A 23,321-nucleotide genomic window follows, 5' to 3' on the forward strand; every position below is an offset into this window, starting at 1 on the left:
AACAAGGGTTTACAACTTTATATGGCCAATAAAACTACTATCCTTACTTCGTATAGCTGTCTACTAATTTGCTATTATAATTGATGCTTCGTATCTCGAGTGAAACTATGACTTCTTTTGTTTGTTTTTTACTTTGGACGTTCGTCACTCACTCTTTGCAGTAACGTTGTTACAAATCGCAGCCTTTGTTTTGGAAGTGAGGTGTTTCTGATATTACAGATTTCACATAAAACGGCCATTTTCGTTGGATTATCAGGGTTCATTGTAGCGAGAGTCGCCTACTATGTTCCTATTGGCAGCCATCATAGGCGATTGGGCGTGAGATCATGTGAGTCGACTGTACTGATGGTCACAAAAGCAACATTCAGGTCTCCGAGCGACCAGCCTGAAACTTCGAAACTTTTGCTATTCAAATATTGATATTTATGTATTTTGTTCCACTAAACTGATTGGTAATTGGCTAGTAGGTAAAGGGTTAAAGGTACAGTGTGCAAAGCATTGAAGCTTTTTTTTTTTCTCCAGTTCCCATGTTCTGTGAACTTTTGTGAGCAGATGTACTAAGGTTTAGGTACACATCATAGAGCATAACAAGTTATTTGAGCACCACCGTTGTGGCTTCTCTCACAGGCTTTAGTGTGGCGTTGGGGCATTAGGCCCCACTGATTATCATTATAGCCATGTGTGATGACATCAAGCTCTTTAAGTAGTGGTGAGCATAATGCTGCTTAAGGGAGGCTAATTTGATGTGTTGTCACAATTCTGTGTTAGGTATTTCTTTGTGTACCATTTAGTGCTGTGTGTTTTGGCACCAAACAGTAATGATGTTTGCTAAAATTTAATGTCATCAGCAAATAGTATACATTTTGTCTTACTAAGAACAGTAGACAAGTCATTAATAAAGAGCAGAAATAAAAGTGGCCCCGGAATTGATCCTTGGAAGACTCCTACCTTGGTAAGATTGGTTGATGATAGGTGACAGTTAACTTGTATCCTCTGAGGCAGGTTACTCAAGCAGTTTCAAGTAGAGTAGTACCAGATATGCTGATTGATTCAAGTTTGACAAGCAATATGCAATAGTTTATGGTATCAAACGCTTTCGTCAGGTCAGTAAATGCGGATGCCATAATTAGGCTTCTGTCAATAGCCTGCTTAATTTTTTTGGTTATAAGGATAAATGCGAGTTCTGCAGTAAATCCTTGAGGAAATCCAAACTGCTGAGGAGATAAAAGCTTACATTATACTAAGTAATGCATTAAAAAAGTGTGGAATAGCTTTTGAATCACTTTACCAAAGAAGGGAAAATTACAAATTGGCCTATAATTTTCTGTTAAACTATCATCACCTTTCTTAAACATGAGAAAAGTTCTGCCAGTTTTAAAACAGCCCGGAAAAACCCGACAGAGAACAATTTGTTAATGACTAAAGCTAAAATTGACATTTTCAAAATGAACTTTGCTTTAAAAGGGGGATATAGTCTAAACCAGCACTTGTAGTCTTCAAACATATGATGAACTTTGTCTGCCGTATACAGGCAATGTTTCTTAAAAGATTGTTTTGTTTGCTTGTAGGAGTAGGGAGCCATGTTGATTGAAAGTCGGTTTAAGCAAGGAACAGAGGAATATCTAACGCAACAGACCAAGGTCTTTCACACACGTAATGCGAAACATGTGGCTGTCATCAGTCATCTGGCCTTTGGTTGCGCAGTTATCTGTCCAGAGGTGCTTCCACTGGTGTTCTTTTCTAAGTGCAAGCGCAAAGAGACGCTTTCGCTCGGGCATGAGGTGATCGTTCACACAGGCAGGCTTGGGGCTCGTACTCTGGAAAAACCTCCAAGTTTATGGTGGAGAACCATGCCTTTGTAGCGTTTTTTAAAATTTTTTTTGCGATATCAGCCTTGTCCCTCGAACAGAATAGCACAGTATGTGGCTTCCATTCTTTGTGGGTATCCGGCCTGCACCGTCAATATCTGTACTACTGGCAATTGGGCAACTAATCTCGCCAATAGTTTGCATGATTGCCAGGCACTTTTCACCCTTGATCTTGGGGACGCCTTTCAGCTCAATAACATGGAGTTGCGAGTATTGTTCAAAATTGCTCATTCGTTAATCATGAAGTTTCTTAGTTTTGTGTCCCAAGACCGTGCTTTCTTTGGTCAGCGCCTCATTGTTCTTTTTCCCACGTTCATAGAGGCCATTGAATGTGACTAGACTAGTTTTCAGTTCCGTTCAGTTCGGCTACCTCCGCTTGGAGAGCCTGCATCATTTCCTTAGCCAGTTCAGCACAATACCGCACAGTCAAGATTAGCAATGCGACAAAGTAAACGCAAAGTAGAGGCAGCAGTGGAAGGGGCAAGAACGCAATACAGAATTGTGTCAACAGAAATGTAACGAACCAGAACGGAGCGACCGCAATGATGAGTGCTTGCACGCAGCCGCAGTTACTGCTGCCCAAATGACGAGCAGTGACAGTCGGTGGCCTTCTTGTAGGATTTCTTGCCGAGTAGATGGTGAACACAGCATACGAGGTTTGACAGTGTTCTCGAAAGACGTGCACGTGCTGGGTATAGCACCAGGGGGAAGCCAACCAGCAGACAGTGCAGATTACGCCCACCAGCTGAAGGGAGCGAACACAAGGATCTGTGCTTACACACTGCTTCAACCACTGCTGCCCAAAGTCGTGCTGTCTTGTGCTATCATTTCATGAAGGTCACTTACAGCGCCGTAGCTCCGTGAGAAGTTGCCGATGGCGCAGGCAATTATGATGAGAGGGTTCTGCCCATGGTTAGTCATGTATCTGCCTGTTCTTCCTAAACCTTGGAAAAGCTTTGTACACTTTGTTTGGCACGAACTCGAATTCAGGAATGTTGCCTTGCACCGGAGCATCTCCTCTGGCCTCGGCAACTGTTCAACATTTTTAGAAACATTCTCTTGCTTGTTTTGCTGTGGCCAGTGCAAGCTGGACGCGGCCCTTGGCTCCTCCCCAACGGGGCAGCTGCCCAATGGCAGCTCACCACTGGTCTCCCGCATGGCCATCTACTACGGAAACAGCCTCACCGACACCAGGTTAGTTTCAGACATAATTGAAGCTAGTATCGTCCTCAGTTGTGCTCACACTGTGTGCACTGTGCGTATTTACCATGACGATGCCCCATAGTGGTTTTGAAGCTGTCTTAGAGCATTTGAGCACAGTATACTCCCATCTGTAATTGAAGCTAGCATCATCTACATTCTGGCTAATTAACATCAATGTGAAAATGTGGGTTGACTTGTTATGCTCTTAATGAATTTTGAAGGGCTTAAAGGGCACATCGCCTGATTTCGGCATTGTGAACAAACAAGCGCGTTCCTTAGATAATTGGGAGACAATGTATTGCTTCAAAATATTACAGCAATGTGCACCATGAAAACTGCTGAAAAATCGAGCAAAACCCCACACACCCTTCTTTATGCCAGCAAGAATGATGTCGCAGGCATGACGTTTTCATGTGAACAGCGTAGTGCTGCCTACAGCACGCAAATATCCAGTACAGTGAAACCTTGTTAATTCGCATTTCACAAGACTTAAAAGAAATGTCCAAATTAACCGTATGTTAAATTATCGAGGATATCAAGAAAACAATGAGCACATGCTGTTATATACTAAATTTATCGGCAAATCCCGTTTCTGTTTTGCACAAAATCAGTACAAAAAGTTCCATTCTCAACTCCTGACTGATTAGCATTCAGAGCTGCGAAGGCCCTGCAATTTCCTTCACAGCGCGGCCACGATGTGCGTTTCATTTGAGGCACACTTTTCACTTGTGCGCACGTCCCTATTACTTTTTTCTCCAGTGAGCTGTTACGCCAACAGATCACCCACACATCGCGATGTAGCCGGCACTCTTCATCCCCAACAGCTTCCACCGTGTTTGTGACATTGAGCGCACAGCCGGTGGACTGAGTCAAAACAAAACTGCTGTTTGCCATTTCTTACTTTCACATTTCGCATGCACATTTCTTACTTTCTGGTAAGCCGTAGTGCAACTTAGCATGCCATTTCTTCGCGTCCCTGTCGGGTACGGTTTAATGAGCTTCCACTGTATTAGTGGCAAGCATTCCGCGTTGACTTGGGGCCCATCACTCCTCTGACACTTGGAAAGCCGAAAAGCTTCTTTGCAAACAAAAGCGAGTGCACGGGATGGCAAGAAAGTTGTTTGTGGCCATCATTTTTGTGACACACGGAACGGCGGCCTCTCGTTCCCGATGCCATTCATAGACGCACGTCGGTCTCTTTTTTTTGTAGCTTCGAGCACCCTGCCACAAGACTGGCTTTGGATTTACACAGCGGGTGTGAAAGTGTCACGACCCAGTTTCATGCATTTGCGTGGAGGGCGGATGTACAGATGGGGAGGGGCTGGGAGCGTCGCACAAGCTTGCTGTGACCCTCCAGATTTCAGAATCTTCGACGGGGGGCAAATCATACCGAAAGTGACGATGAAATGGCACGGACGGTGCCTGATCTTTACCATCAGTGCCAGCTACGCGCGGAACTGTGATTGTCTCGCATCATGTACGGTCCTTTCGTCTGTCGCACAGATTGGCCTTACGATGCTGCCTGCTATAAAGTTGGGCTAGCCCTTCTATATGTAAAAAAAAAAAGCTGGAAAGCAAAACTTACTTTGCGATAACTAAAAGATTGCCACAAAACACAGGTCCACTATTAAACTGAAGACCTCATCAGTATTCAGTACAACAGAACATCACTAATTAATTATTTTCCAGAGAAAAAAAGAGTACTTAATTCTGTCCAACAGAATTTCTGTTGATAAAAAAAATATCTTCTAGACCTTCATACACTGGAACTGAACTGTATTCAGTGCTGGCACACTAATTTGACATTCTCTTTTGTAAGAGTAGACTGTACTGTATATCATGATTTCTCTTTGCTTAAGTTACTGATAGCTGGCTGCATTCTTGTTATGCAATGCTAGGAGACTCTCAAGCATCTGCAACACCATGTTTTCTTGCCCAAAATTTGTAAACATTCATTTTTGTGAAAAATTTTCAGATATTCGATTTGATATTCGGTTTTCTTTTCTTTTTTCTCAATTCGATTTCAGATATACTATTCGTTACTATTGCCACACCCCTAATATTAAACAGTCCATGCTGTTTGCCCATTTCCTTCAAACTCCAAAGCCTATCTGTTGAAGCAGATAGGATGTGGTCAGCTTGCCCCTGACCACACCCGACTCTAATCTGAAGTTCTGAGGTCAGTTTTTACGCATACAGTCGACTCCTGCTAATTTGACCCTTACGGGACTCACAAAATTGACCAAATTGTCCCGTGCGTTGAGAAAAGATGTCAAAACGCACCACTGATTCATTTGACATTACGTGGTACGCTTGTGTTATGCGGTAAAACATACAGATGCTGCAAAGGCAGGCTTGGTTTTGTATCCGATTGCACTGTGCAAATATCAGGTCAAATTAGGCCACCTGGATGCACAAAACCTAGACAGTCAAATTGCCACCACCAACACAAAGCGTGCACACTTTCATAGGGTGCAGGCATCTTTCATAGGGTGCAGGCACATGCATACTGACTCTTCAAGTTCTAATTATCCACCGAAGGTTAATTTTAGCATTGAAAAAATGAAAGTTTGGGCCCATAGAAATGCATGGGCCCCTGCCATTACCTTCAGTCAGGATTGAATTATCCTTAGTCAAATTAAGGAAGTGTACTGTAATCACTGACACATCCAGGATGCAGGTGAAGCGGTTCCCAAAGAAGCATGCTGCACCTTCTTTTCCATGCCTTCGCACTCCAAGAATATAGTTTCAGTTCACAGGGGCACGAAGAGGCAGCATTCTTTCAGTTTGTCAACAAGCATGCTGTGCTCATGAGACAGCCAATATTGGCAAGGGCACAAATGAATGAGGCAGCTTATAGCACACACACGCACACACACATGCGCGCACACACACACACACACAGTAGTAGAGGGAGCTGCAAAGTGGGAATTGCGAGGGGAGATATCTGACCTTGCCTGTCATCTAAAAACGCACCATGCATACTGATTAAAAGGTGCACCGCAAAAGATGGTCCTTTTACAGGTGGGCCTACTGTTTATAAATTCCATTTTCAGGGTTAAAAATAGGCAGCAGCTGAGAAAGGTGAAGGTAGGGACAGGAATAGCAGAAGAAGCGAGAAGCGGACTACTCAGGTGAGGTGATTTGTTGGTGCAGAAATACACGATCCCTTTGAGCCAGGCAAGACAGAGGTCCACAGGAAGATGGACAGTGACTGAAAAACGGGAGCTTCAGCCTGGAGAGCCAGCATTTTGACAAGAGGAATTCCCTATGTCAAAATGTTGGGTAGTTTTAGAAATAGTGTACCCAAGCGTCATTGCGTGCCCAAAGCCTCACGCCCTGCTTGCTTTCTTTTTGTACACCTTTGTGCATTCTTTTGTATGCCCACCAGTTTGTTTCTCCTAACTTTTGTTGTAAAATACCTAAACCTTGCTATTGATTCCAAACTGAGGCTCACCTCATTCCCTTTGATGGACATTTGATATACTTCATTCCTGACCAGTTTTATGACTACAGTTGACTTGTGCCTGCCTTTTTCTTGCGTCACTGTTGTTTGCAGTTGATTTGTGCATCAAGTGATCTTCCCCTTCCTCCCCATTTCATTCTTTATTTTTTTTTCTTGGCTTTCTTATCACTTCGTTTACCTTTCCCCCAGCAAATATTGGAAACCAGCTGCTTTGTTCTGGTTAACGTTCCTGCTTTTCCCTTTTTGTCTTTCTGCCTGCAGCTGTTTTCACCATCATCGTCATCATCACCACCACCACCACCATCCACGGAATGTTGCGTTGCATGACAAAGGCCTCTGCTGCCCAATGCTCTCCCTGCCCTGCAGAAAGAATGCTTGCTTTGCCACCGCAAATTTCCTAGACTCATCATCACCTCATCTGCTTCATACTTCCAGCTGCCGGCCGTTGTTTCCTTGCCCTCGGTATCTTTCCTATCATTTAATCTGGGCTGACTATAATGTAAGGATTCCTTTCACTCAATTCTGTTCCTCTCTTCAGCCAGACATGACCAGCTCATTCTAGCAATAACACAGATACTGATAAATTGAAAAAAAAAAAAAAGAAGAATTGGAAGGGAATCACTACATCATCATGGCCTTTTGTGTGTCATTACCCGTTCTGTTCAGTTTTTCCTCTTAATAGACCCTTTTCATAAGTGCAAAGCTAGCTTTCCTGCAAGGCTGTTCGACAAACTAATGGTGGTGTACTCATCTTTGCGGTCATGGTGTACAAGTACGTCTTGCTTGTATTACGTCAAGGAAAATGTTGATGGGGCTGTCGTGATGAAACCATGAACAAAAGAGGAAGTTGACATGTGTAGCTAACAATTTGTCATCATTTGAACGATGACCGGTGTTGCCCATATTTGGGTGAATGTTAGAAAATGTGTAGTGCAGAGAAGTACACTTGCAAATTATGAAAAGGGTTTATTTCACCACTAACCCCCGTATTCAGAAATGTGCCTTAATGTGTAGCCAGTGTTTGACTTTGTCAATACAGTGAAACCTCGTTAAACCGTAGCTGGCCAGAGCTTAAAAAAAGTATGTACTAAACAGTAGTACTGTTTAACCGAACTAGCATAGATCGCCCACTTAGCTGTCGAAAACGGAACTCAGAAAGAGTGCGATGAAAGGGAAAAAAAACATGCAGTATTTATTCACTTCATGTGACAAAATTGTTATTTTCGTTTGATGCCGCGGCGGCCTAGCACGACGACAATAGCGGCCTCAAACTTACTGAAGCTGCATGCCAGCTTTTCAGCCAGACCCCTCTTCTTGGCAAACACTCGCATGGCAGATTCCTCGTTGGCGTTACGTATTCACCGTGCACGTGCGCAGTAGTGCTGCTGAAGTCCCGAAGGTGCCTTTTTCATTGTCGGGTGCTGGAGTTTGGAATACTTTTCATTTGGAATAGAGTTACGTTATCACGCCCCTGTTCTCGTCGCGATGATTGCATTCACGAGGCTGACATAACACCCAGCTTATGTCACTGTCGGGCCTGAATCGCCCGTGCTGTCGCTTTCCGTGTCGTCCTCATCACTGTCGCTAGTCGACACTTCAGCAACAACACAGGCAATGATGGCAAAAAGCCGAACCTCGTAGCCGACATGTCTTCGTGGTCGCAGCAGCTCTGCCAAGCAACTTCTTCGCATTCCAAATGCCACACACTATAGTCAACAGCAGATCCCTGTTGCATGCCAGTGCCGACTTCTTTGTGTCACGTTCGATAGCATGGACGATGTCTAATTTTTCTTTTATGCTGAGCACCTGGCATCTTTTTTATCAGAGCTTTGCAACGACGCAAGTCCTCGCTTGGGCGGCGCCATAACGCTCTCTGGCATGGCGTCGAAATGATGTTGATGTTGATGTGGCTTCACGCGCAAACGCACAGGGCACTTGGAGGCCGTTCTTCCGATCTCTGATGCTTATTGTTCTGCCGAGCCACCCGATGGAGATGGCGCACCGCTGTGTTTGCGCGACGAAAAGTTGAAACGCTACGTTTTAATCGATGCGTACGCAATAAGCTGGTACTGTTTAAGCGGATACAAAACACATTATGTTCAATGGCCACTGAGTCGGGGATTTGACTTTACTACTTTTAAAATGAAACTACTGTTCAAGCAGGTATGGTTTAACGAGGTTTTACTGTATAACACCTAATGAAATATGAAATGGGCATGCTTATGCCAGGCATCGTCTAGATCACTCAAGCATGGGCTTCAAGTTAAGGTGCATTACTGAATATGGGGTAAGACCATAAAGTTATGTTTGCCCTACTGCATTCCGAATCAAAATTGTGAAAGCCTGTTTAATGCACTACGATTCTGCTTTGCAAATTGTGATCTGCTTTGTGGCTATGACATGCTGCTGGTGCTGAGCCCAACATGACGCATTTCGTTCCTGGCCACTGGTGCTGCATTTCGACTGGGCCAGCTTCCTGTCCACTGAGATTCTGGCGCATGTTAAATGGCAGATGCCTGAAAGTAACATCAACCAACTCTCGAGTACAGCATGCCTCATAAGCAAACCATTGCTTTGGCTGGTAAAAACCGGACTCACTGTGGTAACACAGTGGCTATAGTAGCATTGTGTTGCTTATCTCGAGGTTGCAGGTTTGCTGCCAGCTGTGGAAGCCAAATCTCGATGGAGCTAAATGCAAAAATGCTTGTGTACTTCGTTTTAGGTGTATGTTAAAGAACCCCAGGGAGTCAAAATCAATCTGGAGTCCCCCCACGATGGTATGCCTCGTAATCAGCTCATGGTTTTGCAATGCAAAAACCCAGAATTTAATTTTAATTTTTTTTGCCTTGCATCTCTCATCAGTTTTTTTTTTCATGCTAATTCTTGCAATGGCTGGCACTGCAGGAGTGTGACGAGTAGTTGGACTCACATTGTTCCAGCTTTTTCTCTACTGCTGCATCAACAGCCACTGTTCCTAGTAGAGTGAACCATTGTGAGTTGACATGGTTATGTTTAAGAAAACAAGCATCAAATAAAGCTAACGACAAGAAAGCATCCACACGTTCATCTTTGATGTCATCGTATTGATTTCATGCTTCTTTTTTTCTTGAAATATGAGCCTGTGTTCCCAATCGCATATACACTCTCTGACTCGCACATTATCGCCTACACGACTTGTTGCTACGTCAAGCACAGCACTGCAGCAGAAATTTCTAGCAAACTCGTACTCGTCAGCTACCATGAAGACTCCCTGTCTGCCACCGCTAGGCCAGAATTGCCAGTATAGTGGATGGAATGTTGAACAGACTTAGCTCAAATTTGAAATTTTCGTATGGCATAACCATTTCAACATCTCAAATTGCCGGGGTCTGTGGTCCTGAGGAAGTAAGAGTCACAAATGATTGTGACAGGCAAACCCGCACTGGCCGGTCTAAGTGGCAGTTGAACAGTGCACCTAGTCTTACTCTTAGCCGCACTCAAGTGTTCTAATGCTGCAGTGTTGCCATAAAGAAACTAAATGCTCCTAGTTGTACAATCGACTTCAAAAGCTTGCGGTGTGCGGATTCTGCAAGAAAGTTGTTATACGGAGCAGTTGGTGACTGTAGCAGGTAAAGCTTTATAACACTGTGTTGTTAGCATATACAGTCGAGCCCACATATAATGGCCCCACATCAGACAAACTTTCGCTTAAAACAAATGAGGGCTGTGTGACCGTCAAAATAGACATTATTTCAATGGCATAAAATCGCACGTATAACGAACGTCTTTGAGCCATGCCAATCGGTTACAGCGAACAGACGGCGTAAACCCACTGCCGCGATGTGAAATAATGACGGCCTCCAACCCCTTTACGTGCGCTCTCTGTTTTCCCTAGCCTCCTCGGAGGCAAACTATCCATTTTGTGCCCCTCTCCCCACCATCACGCGCTGCCCACGAGTGTCAGTGTGTGTCGCCCAAGATTGCCCTCCCGCCCGTCCTCGCAACTCCACTCCCCTCTCCTCGCTCTTTCTTGCAACTCCGTCTACCCTCGCTGTCTTGGTGCACGCTACGGCGCCGGCTAAAGTTCAGAAGTTTTGTTTTCTGGTCATTACCAGGAAAGCAAGCATCTGCACACTAGTCATCTCGCTTCCGCGCTTCGTTCTAGTCGGGCCCGAGTAATAATTCAGGATGGTGGACGGGAATGCTTTGCCTGCAACATTCACGAAACAAAAAGCGCTGAACATGGCAAAGAAGCAAGCAGTTTTGAAGGAAGTGTCTTAAGGTGTTAAAAACTGTGAGTTGGTGAAGAAGTACAACATGTCCGAATCAACTATCTCGACAATTCTAAAGAACAAGGAAAAGATCGCCAGCTGTGCTGTCGACTCGATGAACAGAAAGCGCCTGCGGGAAGCCACCTATGCGGACGTAGAGGACGCCCTGCTTAAGTTGTTCGGCGACGCACGGGCTCGCATCGTTCCGATAAGTGGGCCGATGATGCTGGACAAAACCAAAAACATTGCGTTCCTGCTAGATTTTCCCGACTTCTGTCCAGGCAATGGCTGGCTACATCAATTGAAAGTGTGGCATGGGATTGTTTTTAAATCGATTGTCGGCGAGGTGGCTTCGGTAAGTGACCAAGACGTTGCCACTTGGCTTGTAAGAAACCGAGCCATCGCTGCAAGCTACAAGGAGCAGGATGTGTATAACACAGGCGAACCTGCATTATTTTATCAGATGTTGCCAGGCAAGACGCATGCCATGCAAGGCGACCCATGGGTTGGCGGCAAGCACAGTAAGGTGCGCGTTACAGTACTTCGGTGCGATCGGCACGTGCCCTTTGTAATTGGAAAATCAAAGAAGCTGCATTGCTTTCGGAGCTGCGTACCAAGGCGTGGATGACGCAAAATTTATTCGCAGAGTGGCTGGGGAAGTTTGACCGCGATATACAGAAGGAAGTTGCGTACTGCAAGTGCTCGACAACTGCTTGGAGCTTAACGTGCGAACTTCTCTGACAGCAGTTGCTCTACTTTTTCCTGCCCCCCAATACCACTGCGAAAGTGCAGCCGCTTGATTTGGACGTAATGCGCGCATTTAAGGCATCGTATAGGCGCCGCATTGTGGAGTGCTTGCCTATCGCTGTTGACTGCCCGGCCACCAGCTTGTCGGGATGTGCACACGGTGGTGAAAAGCCTGTCTACTCAGATGAAGGCGCATGGCGTGGCCAAATATAGGCTGCACTGTGAAGGAAGTCGCAAGGCCCTTGCCGCTGTGATTGCTAATCAGTCACGAGATGAGAATTGCAGCCTCTGCACTGTTGTTGTGCGAAATAGATGCAAGTGTTGAGGATTTATCCAGTAAATAAAGGCGGATCGGCGTAGCAAGCGTTTATTTGTTCTTTTATTGATACCTTCGAGAATTTGGCACTCTGTTTATTATGACTTTTCTTTTTCAGTCCCATGAAATCCAAATTAATGAAGTTTTACCATAGTGAAATTTGATCTGAAGTCAATACTGAATAGCATAAGGATCTGAACATTCAAAGATTACATTGTGTTCTTTAAACACATGTAAGAGGGCCTGTTGGAGGAAGAACATTGTTAGTTGTCGTCTAAAATATAAAACTGCTACGTGGCTGGACTGCCAAAAAACACAAAGTGACCGACTGCAAACAAAATGACAGGTTGTTTTGTAGGCTTCCACTTCGACGCTGCTGAAAGAAAAGTTTTCATTTTTTGTTATTTTCTTTCATTGCCTCGAAAACAGTTGTCACTGTTTCCTTCTAATAAGTTGTGATACTTTATTTAGCAGACAGAAAAACTGGAAACTGACTTTATCATTTGGTTGTTGCGAAACATTTGGTTAGTTTTGAGTGTTTGAATGTACTGAATAAGTTCCTTTCTAAAAGTAAATATGCTTAAGGACTAATTATTTGAACGCCAGATTTTTCGGACATGTCCGATGATTCAGATGCCTTCGCGGCACTGGCACATACCCCATAAAATCAATGCATAAGAACGTCTGAAATTTCAGCTGCTGAAACCCTTCGCTGTTCGATTTTGCGGACTTTTTGCCGTGATCGCAGGCCCAAAACAGCATTAATTGAAGCCACCACTGCCGTTATTTTGATTGTCCCGCAGTCTTGGAGCAATGCTCTCGCACGCTGATTTAGTGGCAGCTTTATCCACCACTGCGGCAACAAATGCTAGGCCTAGCTGCTTTGATGCTTGCTATGAAGGTATGCATTCGGTGCGGTGTTTTTTAATGAAAGTATTCATCGTTGTTAGCAATGACGCTGACATAGCCTTTGTCATCCTCACCGATGCTATCAAAGTGCGGAAAGCTCGACAAGAGTGAAACGTTGCGTAACGCCTGTTTGCAAAAGTCAGTTTCGCCACTTCACAGCATTGTTAAGTGGTGAAGCATATCAAGGATGAAAAGGCGCCACTGTTACGGGACCTGACATGTGTACCTCAATTACACATGCGTGCACCCGCCGTCTCTTGTCGCAGTATGAACACCGATGTGCTTAATAAGTGTGCTGCCAGGCCTTCAGACCTATTTCAGTCAGACGTGCCTGTGGCAACTTGAGCCCTTGGGATCAGTAAAAAGCATGAATTCATTTTTTCGGACGTTCTTGCGGTTCCTGGGAGTCTGAAAAATCGGACATTGATTGTGGTTAGTCTGTGGTATTCAATTTGTATTTGAATCTTTAAATGTTCACACACCCCTAGTTTTATGTTGTTTTTGGGTGGTGTTTGCAAGTGTAGTTTCCTGGGTGACTGTAAACACAAGCAACTTGTCATATTGCCTGTGGCGTCGGTAAAAGAGTTTCCCAAGCAAACATTGTGTTGTCCTGCAGGCCTCCTCCCTTGCCTCTGTGCTGTTTCGGCAACCAGAGCTTCCTCGAGGCACTGGAGGTGCTTCGGGAAGGGGACACGACCCTGGGTGTCCGGCTCACCCTGCTCACCGAAGGTAATTGAAGCATCGTACATTGCCTCTTAGCCAATGTCAGACACTTAGCCGTCACAGACTCCTTCGCTCACTAACCGATTAACTTAGGAAACCTCTCAGTATTACCTACTTTCTCTTCCCCCTCCTCATTATTATCACCATCATGGCAAAGCTTTTACTGTCAATATACAGCCACTCCTGTGACAGCTCTCTGTGTCGTCTGTGTGCAGCTTGCCTAATCCGTATGATTGTTTGCCATCCTCGGCTGCATTTTCTTTCCTCTATGTGGCCTAAATATATTGCAAAAGAAAGGATGTTTGGTTTATAGAGATACCTGTAGTCACCAGGGTATTGTAGCCGTAGAACAGAGGAAGTACAATGTACGAGTAACTTAAGACGTGTTTGCAACTGCCATAATTTTCACGAGAGGGATAAACAGCAAGAAAGGGTGTCCCGCATGGGAGCTATTCACTGAAAGCTTGGAAGAAGTACCAGAACTGTTCGACTGAAAATTATCAGTGTGAAAGTCAACAGGGAAAATCTTGCCAAGATGCAGTTTGCAGATGACATTGTCCTGCTCAGCAATACTGGAGGTACTGTGTTTACTCATGTAAATTCTGCATTTTTTTTTGTCTGTTTTACAGGGCGCTACTGGGTGTTATTGGGTGTTTGTCGTTACAGGGCGTTTAATCGATAGTCCCCCATCATTAAATCGGGCAAAATTCTGTTGCGATACAATGTAAAACATTTTGCCCAGCACCACCGAAGCAGATGCCCCACATGTGATATAACTTTCCATGGCACTCGGTCACTGACGATAGACGGTGCCACAGTATATCCTCGCACCCAGTATGACCACTTGTATTGAAGAGTGTTTTGTCACGTTTAAGAACATCTTTGTGTGCAAGCGGAATGGCAAATTAGGCATGGTTGTCGCTGCTAAACAGCTGATACTCCCTACACTCTCGCGCAGCGTACGAGACATCTCGGCTCTCTGGGCCTATCCAGAAGAAGTTGACACGGTGTGTGTACTTCGGTGACTCCGTTCAGGTAAGGTGTAGCATGCCTCGATTTAAAGTCTGGGCGGTTTCAAGTTAATACTGCAGTCATTAGTTCACTCAGAGCACCTGCTTCAACAAATGCAAAGGTTTCGGCAAAAGTTAGACGCCAACCTGCAAGCGCACTTAACTATTTAGACTCACTTATGGCGCTGCTGGTACTGTATAGAGCCAGAGTACACTGACGACCGAATTTTGTGACGTTTTGGCGCTGAATTTATGCTGATAGTACCTGTTAATTACCGTGAACATGAGTTAAAAGTTAGCAAATGTGCTGATAATTTTGATTCATCCTGATCAGCAGAGGAGGTTAAGTATACAGCTGCCATTTCAAAACCTAAGACATTTGTGAAGCTTGCGTAATCGCTTCATCTCACCTATGTAGCTTTTGTACTGCAACTTCACTGCACCACATGATATGCAGTGAAGGAGCAAAGTAAAGCAAGGCAAGGCCTCAGATTTAATTTTATGGCGAACAGTAGGTGTGCACCAAGAAATCGGATACATGTTTGCAACGATTAGCACATGGGCTGCCGAGTTCAGGCTCATGGCATAAGAGGCAAGGCACTCAGACTCGGGCTACACAAAGTGATTTGAAGAACCCGAACGAGGGAAAGGGCTGTGGCATGGACGGTGCGAAGTGGCGAGGAGTAGCCAGGGAATGAGAGAGGAAATGCATCACCATTTGCTAAAATGGGAGGCAGAAGATTGTGCATGGTAGATTAGGTGCAAAAGATGCACACAAGCTGTGGACAATAGAACAAAACAAATGCCACTACCAAATCCTGTCTGTGTGTTTGTTGCTTGTGTACCGTCCTTGCACCTGATTTACGTCATCAGAGCACCAACTCGGCCAACAAGTTTTGCTAAGGTAGTGCAGTCGCATAAGCTGGACAGGAAGCTTCATAAGATAGGAAAGTAAGAAATCGACTGAATGGGTCTATGTGGAAGAGTACATAAAGATTGCGGGAGCTTTTTGCAGCTTGAGGAAGGGGGCTTGTAACTGCGATGTGTGTCTACGCTCACATTGTCTGCATACTTATCCTGAATTCGCACTGCTGTTTGCAGTGAATGAATGAAGAAAATCAAAGAGCGACTGCAGTGTGGTATCTTTTTCTGTATGCCTACTTAGATTGAAGTTAACAGCAAGTAAATATTTCAGGGATTCTAAATTCTCCTTGTCTATTGACGCATAAGTTTAACGGCAAAGAAACATTGCCCATATTATCAACCAACCTCAAACTCTCGTGCACCTGGTGGGAAATACAGTGGAACCCTCCTGTTGATGCGCTCTTCAAACGACTGTGGAAAAAAAATTCACTGACAGTTACGATACTCCCTTATGCAAAATTTGAGCACAGCCCTATACGTGTTTTTATTTCATGATATACCGTATTTACTCGCATAATGATCGCACTTTTCTGTCAGAAAAATTGACGCAAATTCAGGGGTGCGATCATTACGCGGGTTAAATTTCCCGCGAAAAAAAATTTTTTTTCGTCCTGCGCTTGCTGCGGGATGCGGATGCGGGACACCAAAACAAAAATGGCGGCCGGCGGAGCAAGCCGAAGACGCCAAACGCGATTTTTTTCTTCTCGTGAGTACACTACGGGAATTGAAACACTTCTTTTTGTATCAGTAATGAATAATATCGTTAATATCGGCAACTTTGCGGCAATAACGTAGCCATGTCCACTTTGAGGGGACAGAAACAGATGGGCGCGCTTAGCTGCCAGTGACATAGAAACGCATGGTCGGTGTGCACCGGAAACTGCGGCATCTGTCTTCACTACTATCCTAATACGGCACGTTTCCGCTAAGGGTGGGCGAATATCTTAGCTGTGTTACAAGCGTTGGCGTATGAATAGGGTACACTTTTAACGTATCAGTGTAAACGTGGCTACTATCATTGCCGCGCGCGATTGTTGCGGGCTCATGAGCGCAGTGAAAAGAATGGAAAAGGCGCCTTTTTTGTTTTTGTTGACCACAACCATAATAAAGGCAAGTTTGGTTGTACCTCTTTTTGTCATGGAAGTGCGGAAAGTGATGAAAGTAATGAAATGAGGCATCTACTTAAGAATCTTTGGTGCATGCAGGCCGCTTGGCTTGTCTTGAAGAGTCGTTCGCGTAGCATTCGAGAAATGGTAAGTGCAATGATTATTAGCTAGACTTGGCGCATGACATATCACTGCGGCAAGTTCGGTGTGCGATCGTTACACGGGAAATTTAAAAAATAGAATTTTGACGACAAAATTCAGGGGTGCGATCATTACGCGAGTGCGATCATTATGCGAGTAAATACGGTACCGTATTTACTGGAATCTAACGCGCACTTCTTGTCCGATAAAAACAGGTCCGAAAATTGCGTGTGCATTAGAATCGAGTACGACCCTGAATATGCTTTAGCATATCGCCATCCGCATTTCAAAATGGCTGCCTTGTATCCGCTTCGAGCCTAGCTTCCGTAGCTTCCTTCATGTGCTGTAGTACGTGTGCTTAGGTTAGTCCACCGTTCGTCTTCCCGTTTTGTGTGTTTGCTCTATCAGCATGGAAGTGCCGACTGCGAAGACACGCCAAGTTCATCACGATGCCACTGTTAAAAAGAATGTGACAACCTGTGTGAAGATAGACGGAAATCAGGCCGTATCACCGGTGTTCAGAGTTCCGAAACTTGCGTGTGGGACTGGCGCAAACAGGAGAGGCATTGTACTCCTGTAGCTGCTGCGTACGCTGTGGCCACGCAGCCCCCCATCTTGAAAGCGATCTGCGATGGAGAAAGAGTCTACGCATCTAGGCGTGCCACACTGTTTTCTCGTTGCTTAGTTCGCATTGAAATGAAAGGCCGCACAAAGATGAATTCGCTCGCTCCTGCTACCGCACTTCATCACTCCAGCGTTTTGATAAAACAGTTGTGTTCATTGAGTGAGACGTGTTTATGTTTGCTCATGCGCCCGTGCCACCATGATTTTTAATTTAGTTAGTAAGTGAATGTTCAAAAGTTTACAGGCCCATAAAACTACTATCCTTACTTTTCGTACAGCTGTCTACTAATTTGCTATCGAAATTGATGATTCGCCTTTCAGGCGAAACTGCAACTTCCTTTATTTATCGGAACTTGTTGTATTTCTGTGTGAAAGATAGAGGTGCATGGTAGTGTAAAAGACTTTTCTTTTCTTTGGTCACGGCAAATGGGTGCACATTACATTCGAGGGCAGTTTTTTTCCATTTCTTTTGGTCATGTAAAATGGGCACGTTACGATCGAGGGCACCTTGGAATCGAGTAAATATGGTATTAGCTGATGCGGACAATCGGTCTTATGCGGCAAATTCCAAATGGAGTGAAGTGTGGTGCGACTGCCTCGCTAATTGGGAGATCATGAGAGGCAGCGCGTGGGCACGATTTACAGCAGGCGTCACGGACGGACCTCTGTTCATGCACTGCCTTGGTAAACGGACTACACTTGGAGTGCCACACGCAGCCCCGCGAATAGAGCGGAGGCGAGCGAGCACATTGAGGCACCCTAAGATCGCGCACTACTCTGGCGCCATCTTGTAGCGATCGTCGCCATCATCCATCTTATGCAGCACTGCTCTTTTCCTCTTAGGCTTTCGCCATGCCCTCCTCCTCCGCTTTCCTCCTCACGCTACCTTCGCTCTCGTAGTCTTTCATTGCCCCGCTGCCACTTCATTTTCGCTCTCATCTTTAGCTGTGGTCATTCGCTCGGTTACGAGGTACGATGCCAATGCTTGCCGAAGAAACAGGCACAAAAAACGTAACAGTCAGGAAAATAACAATGAGGAAGGCCCCAAATCACCACAGTATCAGAAACAACTCTGAATGGCAGCCAGTACCCTTATAAGTTGTCTTGGCGCTCGTACTGCAACCGGATACGACATGTGCGTGCATGTATAATTAAGGGACACTTACTGCATTCTGTGACAGTGGCCCCTTTTTAATCAATTTATTAATACAATAGCATTATACGTTTCTTGAGGTGTGATCAAGTGATGGTACCAAAAATGGCCGACGGTGCAAAGAGTAAAAACGCGTCGAAAAATGTTCGGATTGATGTCACATTTCTCAGGGAGGTTCCTGTAAACAAACTAAATTAATTCCTTTGAAAATAAAATTTGACAAGTTTCGTCCTCTGTGGGACCCAAACCCGGACCTCCAGGGTGCGAGACGAGCACGCTGCCCCTACGCCACAGTGGCTCCACAGTTCTGAGTAAACGTGTGGCCTAATGCGTGCGTCATTGGGCACGTGACAGCGCAGCCAGTGGGGAGGAGGTGGCATCATCAGAGTATTGTATGATCTCAGTAGCAATACAAAAGATGGTAAATGGTATAGCGTTAATTATTTGTAATTATAGATAATCAATGTGAATTAAGATGAATTACAGTGAAGTAAAGTGAATTAAAGTTTGAACAAGTTAGCGTAAGATTACTTAAGGCAGATTAGGGTGGATTAATGTTGGTCAAATTAGAGCAAGGTGCATTAATATGACTTAAAGTGGAGTAAATTGAATTAAGGGGAAGTAATGTTAATGAAGGTGAATTGAAGTGGAATAAGGTGGATTTGAGTGCTTTTGCATTCAAGTTAGGACACTTAAGTGACTGTCAATTTTTTGCTTCACCGCTTAGACTATATTGCGGCGAAGCACATATGCTTCGCCTCATAGCAACCCTGTCCTGCAGCAAAGCTGATTTGAGGGAACCTGTAATAACCACAATCACGTCAAGACGTGCTTATCCAGACTGACCATTGCATGCTTCCTGCATTTCAGGCCTTGGCAGGCTTAATCATGTGTGTACATTTATTGTCTCTACAGTAACGCACATGAGTGAATTTACCTCTCCATAGATTTACATGACAGCAGAATTCATATGTAACATATGTGGGACCATTACAGAATAGTGACTCATCAAATGAACCACCATTCACCATTGAGTCGTGAATTCACAAATGAGTCACCACCAATGAGTGCGCAGTTATGTACGAAGCCTCGAGCTGCTCTGTCGACGTGCAGGTTAACCGTGATGCCAACGTGGCCCGGTATCTGGATGATGGTTTGGATGGTGAGGTTCTCATTGTCCTCCTTGGGTATTTGGGCTAGGACTTGCACCACATGTCTTGCGATTCATCCTTGTTGGAAGTTGCGGCAGGCCTGCTGGGAATCCATCGGGATCGCCAGTGGTTTGTTTGCCAACATGCAAACAAACTACTAGGAGTGAGGGAATCAAATATCGGTGAATTGAATCTAATAGTGGACATTTAAATAATTTGAGTCACGAATTGAATATCCGCTATTTGATTTTTTGAATATTTGCTGCACAGTGGCACAGGTCGCATGCGCAGTGAATTAAGTCCTTCGTGCTTGATGCCACGCAAGCCTCACTTCATTGTTTTCGGCACAAAGGAGCTCTGCCACGCAACAGTGCCACGGATAGGCCACCCCACTCTGACTGATGCATCCCCGAATTTCGGCTCGGTCAGCGCTTCTGCCTTAGGTGCTCCCCAACAACAGCCCGATGCGGGGATCGCACACATAATGCCCGAACACTGCAATCCGCAGAACAACGCCACTGTCGGCCGAGGTTGTCTCTGTCGGTCCAAGATTCATCCAGGTCAATGGGATTGATCGACACAATAGCCCTGTGCAGATAGAGCGAATGACAACAGAAGCAGCCCATATTCCAGAGAGTGCGAAAGCATGTCTGAAGATCGGGCTGATTAGCCACCGGATGGCAATGAAATCGTGTGGCATTCACGGTGACAGAATTAATGCCGCTTCAACAGCTGTCAGTCTAACCCATACATGCGATGTTGGGACTAATCACGGATAAGCCACTAGTACGAACATATTAGCGGCAAGCAGTCTGCAACGATTTGTGGCCGGTTACCACATTGGCCAGCGGCAAACTCTTGTCACAGCCACAATGCGTAGGCCATTAGGCCTACTCGGCGCTGCTTCATCGGATGTTGGCGACTTCTATGGTTAGATGCTAAATAGATGCAGGTCTATTTGCAGTAGCTGCACAGCACTTCAAAAGCCGACAAACAGCTTTGCAAGTGAAAGCTAGGGTGCGGGATGGCAACAAAGTTGTTCACGGATGGATGCTATCTTCGCGACACAGTGTACGGCAGCCTCATTCCTGATGCCATTGGTAGACACACGTTGGTCTCTTTCTGTAGCTTCGCGCAACCCCTCCCAAGACTAGCTTTTGGTTTGCATTGCAGGCATGAATGTGTCATGTGGCTAGTGTGCTTACCACCGGGCTGCATACATTTGCGCAGATGGCAGATAAATGTGAAAGAGTCGGGAGCGTCACAGAAACTTGCCCTGACCCTCCCAGTTTAAGAACATTTGACAGGTAGCAAATCATGCAGAACCTGACAATGAAAAAGTGGCCGCTCTTTACCATCAGCGCCGACCACGGTCAACCCACACAGCCCCTACGATAATTACACATGGAGTGTTGATAAATTCACGTGATCGACGGTCTGCACTTTCGTCTGTTGTGCAGATTGAGCTTACAATAACCCATCTGCCATAAAGGTGGGAAAGCCCTTATGCATTTTAGAGGAAAACTGGAGAGTAAAACTTTCTATGCAGTAACAGATTGCCATAAAACACAGGTCCTCTATTAAACCGAGAACCTCATTGGTAGTATTCGGTACAAGATACTGGCAGTAATTCTTTAGCTTTAGAGGGATAAAAAGCACTTGATTCTATTCAATAGACCTTCTACTGATTAAAATATATATTCCACACCTTCATATGCTAGAACTGAGCTGTAATCATTGCTGGCATACTAATTTGGAATTCTCTTTATTAGGAGTCGATCATACTCATAGGCGATCATACTCATAGTCGATCATACATCATAGGAGTCGATCATACGCCCTCGCACCTGTGAAAGCTTTTCCTAGACGCTAGAGCTATACTATTCCTGCGCAACCTTGAGCGATCGGAAAGCGCGTTTTCCACGCCTGGCCGGCGGAGAGGGAAGGCTTCGTTCCGGCCGCGAAGCTCTCCACATCCCCGTAAGGAGCCTGGTGGTGGTCTCGTGCTGACGATGCCCTCTCGGTGAGCGCATATTTCCCCCCTCATCTTTTAAGAGATTCAATACATACAAGCATTTGTCTCGCAAACCAGATTTATTTCAAGGGAATTTTCCACGTCTTAATAATTTCTCTCGTCGTATTCGAGTGCTGATTGCCGTGTTATAGTTTGTTAACGAAGCTTCCCCTCAAGTCTAAATATTGTAAGGCAGTTTTCCTAGTCTCTAAAGCCGCTCGAGTTCACGCTGCTCCTCTGGCGGCCATTTTTCCAAGAAATTATGCCTTCCAACCACTGTCGCGGACAACACCAGCCCCTTTCCACATAAGTATGAGGCTCGGAGCAGGAGCTATGGCGCTTGAAAGTAACCGCTGGCTTGACGAACCAACCAACTGAGCTACCTTTCCGGGCAACATTGAAGGATCACGAGTTCAAATCACAAGTTATGTTCCTTTTTTTTTCCCCTTTTTTTCTTTCTTTTTAATGTCCTTTCCTTCATTTTATCACTGTACGGAAACCCTCCTAAAAAAAAAAAAATTATATATCCTCAATTATGTGTGGCCACACATGTGCAGGTCATAAATACCAGGTTCTCTAGCCGAGTGCCATCCATGCGGTATAACCGAGCTCAGATTGGCCCACCTTGACTGATCAAATTGGGCACCACTGTAGGTTAAATGAGGCGTACAACTCCTGCGGGACCCGCCGTGGTTGCTCAGTGGTCATGGTGTTAGACTGCTGAGCACGAGGTCGCGGGATCGGACCCCGGCCACGGCGGCCGCATTTCGATGGGGGGAAATGCGAAAACACCCGTGTACTTCGAATTTGGTGCACGTTAAAGAACCCCAGGTGGTCGAAATTTTCGGAGTCCTCCACTAAGGCGTGCATAATCAGAAAGTGGTTTTGTCACGCAAAACCCCATTCTCCAATTTTTAATTTAACTCCTGCGGGGACGGTAGAGTATCCGTCTCCAGTGCAAAAGGACCGTGATTCAAATCCCGGTGCAGCGCAATTCTCCACCGGAAAATAAAAAAAAAAAAGAACGTGTGTTGAGAAAATTGCACAAACAGGCCTGGAGTGCGGGCTGATCCCGGTGACCAGAACCGGTAACGCACTCTCTCACCAGAGCAGGATTGGCCACCCTGGTGCAGTACTGGGCCACAACCTCCTATATGAATACAACAATCAAACCCCGGCCCTCAGTCCCCAGCAGCCGCGAAGCAACTGACCACGGCGGCGGTCAGATCTGTGACGCTGCAGAGGGTGCTAAGAATACCTGGCTCCGGACAGGCCGCCATTGGAATCTGAACCTGGCAACGTTTAACGTTAGAACGCTATCTAGCGAGGCGAGTCTAGCAGTGTTATTGGAGGAATTAGAGGGTAGTAAATGGGATATAATAGGGCTCAGTGAGGTTAGGAGGACAAAAGAAGCATATACAGTGCTAAAAAGCGGGCATGTACTGTGTTACCGGGGCTTAGCAGAGAGACGAGAACTAGGAGTCGGATTCCTGATTAATAAGGAAATAGCTGGTAACATACAGGAATTCTATAGCATTAACGAGAGGGTGGCAGGTCTTGTTGTGAAGCTTAATAAGAGGTACAAATTGAAGGTGGTACAAGTCTGTGCCCCTACATGCAGTCATGATGACCAGGAAGTCGAAAGCTTTTATGAAGACGTGGAATCGGCGATGGATAAAGTCAAAACAAAATACACTATACTGATGGGCGACTTCA

The 23,321-nt window shown here is 45.3% G+C and overlaps 1 protein-coding gene across 4 annotated transcripts in view; it reads left to right on the plus strand.

The window, feature by feature from the left end:
* Positions 1-23,321, plus strand: part of LOC142579917 (phagosome assembly factor 1) — an 80,689-nt gene that overhangs the window by 21,458 nt on the left and 35,910 nt on the right. For 2 of the 4 annotated variants that reach the window (XM_075690589.1, XM_075690587.1), the window contains exons 7-10: positions 2,950-3,062; positions 6,799-6,999; positions 13,376-13,488; positions 14,441-14,517. In XM_075690589.1, the coding sequence (XP_075546704.1) occupies positions 2,950-3,062; positions 6,799-6,999; positions 13,376-13,488; positions 14,441-14,517 (504 nt within the window). The remainder of the gene's footprint in view (positions 1-2,949; positions 3,063-6,798; positions 7,000-13,375; positions 13,489-14,440; positions 14,518-23,321) is intronic. The other 2 variants (XM_075690591.1, XM_075690590.1) reach the window with 1 other exon arrangement.

This window comes from Dermacentor variabilis, chromosome 4 (genome assembly GCF_050947875.1).
Source record: "Dermacentor variabilis isolate Ectoservices chromosome 4, ASM5094787v1, whole genome shotgun sequence".
NCBI lineage: Eukaryota > Metazoa > Arthropoda > Arachnida > Ixodida > Ixodidae > Dermacentor > Dermacentor variabilis.